The 6000-nt window shown below is 33.8% G+C and overlaps 1 protein-coding gene across 1 annotated transcript; it reads right to left on the bottom strand.

The window, feature by feature from the left end:
• Positions 1 to 449: 449 nt before the first annotated feature.
• LOC143636260 (protein high chlorophyll fluorescent 107-like) lies at positions 450 to 5484 on the bottom strand. The gene is made up of 8 exons (XM_077103906.1): positions 4954 to 5484; positions 3621 to 3764; positions 3229 to 3534; positions 2555 to 2614; positions 2235 to 2480; positions 2044 to 2154; positions 920 to 1096; positions 450 to 848 (listed from the first exon to the last, which is right to left on the bottom strand). Exons 1-8 carry the CDS (start codon positions 5482 to 5484, stop codon positions 534 to 536), a joined length of 1890 nt encoding a protein of 629 aa, XP_076960021.1. The 3' UTR covers positions 450 to 533.
• Positions 5485 to 6000: the final 516 nt, after the last annotated feature.

The following is a 6000-nucleotide window of genomic DNA, read 5'->3' as shown; positions in this document are numbered from 1 at the left end:
CCAAATGGCTTGAAATTTGATGTAGTAAGTATTATGATTTACTAGATATATTTGTTTTATGCGAGAGGCGGTCATTTTTTCACATAAAAATTTGCAGGTGACCTTTAATTACCCATTAGAGTTTTTAACTTCAGTTGGTGGTGAGTTTGGTGACAATGGATTAGCTTCTATATCATTTACTACCAACAAACGCGAGTTTGGACCTTTTGGAGGAACCGGCAGTACCAACAGATCTCTTACCGAACCTGTTTACAAAAAGTTCAACTATAACTTTGGACATAGAGAATGTTTTCTAGAATTTCATGGAACCGTCAAAGACTCACATGTGCATGCCATGGGGATTCATGTCTACCCAACCTCCAGCCATATCGATTTTAAAACCCCTAAATGATGATCAAAGCATTCAGTATGATTACGATGAACAATCATGCATTATATGACTGTGAGCACCTTGTGTTTTGATTTGCTTTCAATGTATTAATTACTACCTACATGTTGAGACCAAATAATATGACACGCTGATTAATGGTTGTTTATACCGACGCTGTTTTCTTACTTGGTCGCCAAATCTTTCTAGGCGACGTGCGCACCAAATCACTAGATTTTGATACTAAATCAATATCTAGTTTTGACGCATCAAGAGATAGTTTCTCACTGATAAAACCATCTAAATCAAACCCGGTTCCACTTTCTGCATTACTTTCATCAACACGATCCAATCCCTCTTCATTTGTTGAATCGCGTGGATTTTGATTAATGTTTAGTAGTTTCTTAAGGCTATCAATGGCGGGATCTATCATGTCAAACACTCCTGTCACCCATGAACCGTCATCAACGACTTCTGTACGCTGTTGCAGCCAATCAATAATTGTAATTATTACAAGTTATATATATATATATATATTAAATTGTGAAATACCTGTTGAAAATATAGGTTTCTGATTTCTTCTGAGCGTATGGAGTTACCTTCATCTTCCTCAAGATTTGCCCATGTCATCCATGTTACATAGCTTTGGGAGTTTATGTTGAGTGATGATCTGAATAGTCTTCTAGCAGCTGATAAATTACCCAACCTTTGTTCCAAAACACCCCAAGCCTAAATGTATTTAAACACATTTTACATTAAAAACAGAGTTAATACCGTGAAAAACTAATATATTTTCTTAAATTTTCTTTTTAAAAAATGCCTCAACCTAGATTTAGTATATTAAAGTCACTCCACTTAGTGATTTTTGAATTAAAGCCCCTAAATTTGTATACATTAACTATTTGAAAATTTAAACTTGTTAGCCGGTCAAAATGTAAGGAAGTGACATTGTAACATTTTTGAAAAAAAGAATTATACCATCTCATTTCTTACTAATATAAAAAAAATTAGTTTAGTGATTTTTTTTTCCATGTACTTTTTACAAGTTGAGAGGCCATTAATATACCAAAACTAGGTTGAGAAAACTTTTAATGTAAAATAAGAATTTATCCAATCATTGTTCCAAAACACCCCAAGCCCAAATACATTAGATATATCTAAATGCATTTTTATATTAAAAATTTGAGAGGCCATTAATATACCAAAACTAGGTTGAGAAAACTTTTAATGTAAAATAAGAATTTATCCAATCATTGTTCCAAAACACCCCAAGCCCAAATACATTAGATATATCTAAATGCATTTTTATATTAAAAATAGGGTAAATAATACCATGAAAAAACAATACACTTTTTTTATAAAGGTATCTTGCCAATTTTGGTATATTAAAGTTCCTCAACTTGTGAAAGATACACAAAAAAAGTCATTTAAGCTAATTTTTGTATATTAAAATCCCTAAACCTGTCTAAAATGCACATATTATGTGATTTTAAAGAATGTTTAACTCTTAGATTGGTCAAAACCTGATGCAAAAAAACATTTGTACGATATTATTTTGACCAAAAGTTCGTTTAAAAAGAGAAAGTTTGGAAACTTTAATTTACAGTAAAAAGTTTACGGAATATTCGTATATTGTTTTCTATTACATATATATATATATGAAAAATAAGTGAAACCTGAAGACATCTAGCAGCACTTTCACTTGTTGAATTGATTGACAATGCTTTTTGGTAGAGTTCTCTAGCTGCTTTTATGTTTCCTTCCTTCCACTCCATCCAACCCCAAGCCTAAATTAATAAATAAACCACTTAATTAAAATAACCTTTGTTTTTTTTCAAAAAAGAAGTATGAAAAATGATATTCTTACAATCCAGACGGGTTGGTGCCTCGGGTCTAATTCTGAAGCTCTTCTGAACAATGCTCGGGCCAAATTGGCTGCTGAATGTTTGTATTCCAACAAACCGAGTGACTGAAGTAAAACGGGATCTCTAGGGTTTAACGCATGACCAATTTTTAACAGTTTTCTTCCTTTATCAACATTTCCAACATTAGCTTCAAAAACTCCCCATACATGCCATGCAAATCTATTCTTTGGACTAGCTTGCACAGCTTTCTGATTCGGCAAAACAAAGATTATGTGATTTGTTTAAAGCAACATTTTAAGAGAAAAAAAAAAGCATGTTTTACCTCAAAAAGTTGTCTAGCTTCGCGGTAATTTTCTTGTTGTACCTCAAGCTGAGCCCATGCCTGCACGAGTGAAATACAATGAATTTACTACAATTACTTCTTTATATCATGTATTTATGTGAGCATATTATGCCTGCAAATGAAACAAATGAACACGAATGGGGCATGCTAATTTGTGTTTGCTTGCTTACTTTAACCATACAAAGTATCAAACACGAACAATTAAATACACAGAGCTTTCTTGTTCATGTTCGTTCGTTAAGAAAATGAACTTGTTCATGTTCGTTAATAACATAAAAAAATGGTTAGCCAACGTTAATGAACGAATATAATTGAGCATAGATGAACGAACATAACTGAGCAATACCAATTAAAAGTTAACGTGAATCGGTGAATATTAGTATGCTGGGCCTAAAAACGTAATAAAACCACACTAAATTGAAATGGTGATTTTTTTGATTTAATAAAACCAGACAAAACATGTAATGGGCCTAACAATAAATGAATACATAAATAAGCGAACAAACTACAAACATAAACGAACGTTCACAAACATATATAAACGAACAAGACATGCCTTCAAGTTCATTCCTTTAACTAAACGAACAAGACATGCCTTTAAGTTCATTCCTTTAACTAAATGAATTACAGATGTTAGGGATTTGATAACTTACAAGCCAACTCGCACAGCTTTTCGGATTACATTTAGTAGCCTGCCTAAACAAGTATCGTGCTTGCTCGTTTCGGTTTGCTTTAGCTTCAAGCATTGCAAGTGTTTGGTATATATATTCATTTCCACCACAGTTTTTTATTCCTTTACTAAGAAGATATCTAGCTTTCTTTACATTCCCAACTTTTAGTTCCAAAACTGCCCATCCATGCCATGCTGCAATGTGTTTCTTGTCAGCAACTGTTGCAGCATCAAATAGTTGCCTAGCCTTCCTTATATTTCCCATTTTGTTTTCCAGAACAGCCCAACACTGATCATTTCATATAACATATATAAGTATTTAAACAATTAAAATTGTAATTTTTATTTTAAAAAAAGACATACAGGAAGACAGACCTGCCAAATGTAGGCATTTTCACCTTGTGTTGCTTGGCATCCCTTCTCATACACTGCTCTTGCTTCATTTGTTTTTGATTGTTTACCCATTATTTTTCCTAATGCTACATAAGATCTTCCATCCTCAGGCCAAATAGATATGCACTATACACCAAAGAATTTAATTTATTAATAAAACATTCTATAAATACAAGTATAGGTAAAGAAGCTTTTTAAAACAGAGATGGAAATGGATCAAGAGCAATGACAGTAGCATTTTGTCATGTTCAAGCAAATTAAGAGGTAATAACTTGAACCTCATGCAAATTGTGTATTCATAGATTTAAACTTAAAACAAATTTGGAGGTAATAATAAAACCTAAATCAAAGCAAAGAAACCTTCATGGATTGGATTTTACATACATTTCTTTACAAATCAAACCTTGATGTGCATACGATATAATTATTATCAACAATTCTACAGTCAGTTTCATAACACTCTATTGACAGGTTAACTAAGTACTCTTATAGCGTATTTAGATTCAATAATCCGTACAATTATCAAAAATAATCTAAGCGTCTCATTCAAATCAAAGTCAACTTACTGCAACTGTTAACCACATCAATAGTGCATCAGCACGCTGATCAAATATAAATAATTACTCTTAACAAATCAAACCTTCATGCGCATACAATAGTGTTATTATTATTATTTTATTATTATTATTATTAATTATCAAAAATAATCTAAGCATCTCATTCAAATAAAAGTCAATTTACTGCAACTATTCACCACATAATGCTGGACGTCATTTCGGACTCCAAGTCACAAGTAGGTGAACTTGAGGGACCAATAATGACAAGTTGGTTATGTTTCTTAGGGTTCGGATCAAATACAAATTAAATTAACATGCTAATTGTGAGAATAAGTAGAATAATTATATATACGAGTAGAGTAATTATGTGATACACCGTAGAGTAATTACATAATTACTCTACTTGATTCTCACCATTAGCATGTTAGTTTAATTTGTACATTAACTTTTCCCATATTTCCTAATTACTATATGTTTCCTAATTGTATTGTAATTAGGGCTAATCTATATCAACTAAGTTGTGGTTAGAAATTATAGAATGTAAGATGCAACCGAGTCATTGTTCATCTAGAACACACCGAGTTAGGGTTCATCTAGAAACACACAAGATGCAACCGAGTTAGGTTTCATCTAGAGAAACACGAGTTATGTGTTTTTGAGTCATATTTCCTCTATATGATACTCATAGTTATTCAATATTAATCATTGCGTGTTTACATTTTGGTGGCATACATACAAACTAATCAATCAATTTATACCTTCTGAAGAACCTCCTCGGCTTCGTTATACCGAAAACTCCTGGCCAACACTTTGGCTCTATACAAGGCTAGATCCAGGTTAACACCTAGCGGCTTCTCACCGGAACTCGAAGCAGCATCGATCCTCATCGGCTCAAATATCGGCATCTTCTTCGCAAACCTAGACAGTTCCTCATCCACCACCGATGACGTCACAGACGCACTTCCGTCCACTTCCACGTCATCATCATCATCACCTTCTCCTTCTCCTTCTTCACCGTTATCCTCCTTCACCGGGCGCCGTACAACGAGCAAATCCTCCAACGCTCGTTTGTCATCGAATTCGTCGGAAACGGCGTCTTCACGGAGCGCCGGCAGCGGAAAGGACGCGGAGGAATCGAGAGCATGTAGCGATGGAAAGTGGACGTGAAGATGTGAGGGTTTGATGAAGGTGATAGTGAAGTGTAAGCTTGTTGTGGTGGTGGTGGTGGTGGTGGCATTAGAGAACAGAGGAAAGTGTTGTGAGGAAGAAGAAGAAGATAATAGCTTCATTGTTATTTGCTACTCACTCACTCACTCACACCACAAACGTGTTGGCGGGATTTTGAGTGAGCTGGGTGAAGTGTGAAAAGACGAGAGTGCCCTTTGGGTTGGGAATGGAAGGGGTGTTCGATGAGGGTATTTTCGTAATTTGGTGCTGAGAGTGGTTGGTTTGAGACCGTCCAAGTTATCAAGGGAAGTTTAGTTGGATGACAAGAGATTTTCTTTTACGCGTGGAGGGTTTTTATTGGAAGGGAAGTAGTGGATAACTTGATCCTTTAATTTTTTAGTTACGGAATTACGGTAAGTCTTGTCAAATTTTATTATAACAAAAAAAATATTAGCAAAGAGAAAACCAAATAATAACAAAATATAATTAGTAAATACTTATAACATCTCATAACCAAAAAGCAGTAAATACTGATAAAAAATAACTTCAAACACATATAAAAACAAACTTAACAATAATAGTAAATTGGGTTTCAGTGTTTTCATGTTGAGAAGTATATATATTTAATCCTGAATTAT

Source organism: Bidens hawaiensis, unplaced genomic scaffold (assembly GCF_021521415.1).
Source record: "Bidens hawaiensis isolate Kalapana, Puna unplaced genomic scaffold, B.hawaiensis_p1.1 tig00007857_1, whole genome shotgun sequence".
In the NCBI taxonomy this organism is placed as follows: Eukaryota; Viridiplantae; Streptophyta; class Magnoliopsida; order Asterales; family Asteraceae; genus Bidens; species Bidens hawaiensis.
This window is presented reverse-complemented; position numbering and strand designations above follow the sequence as displayed.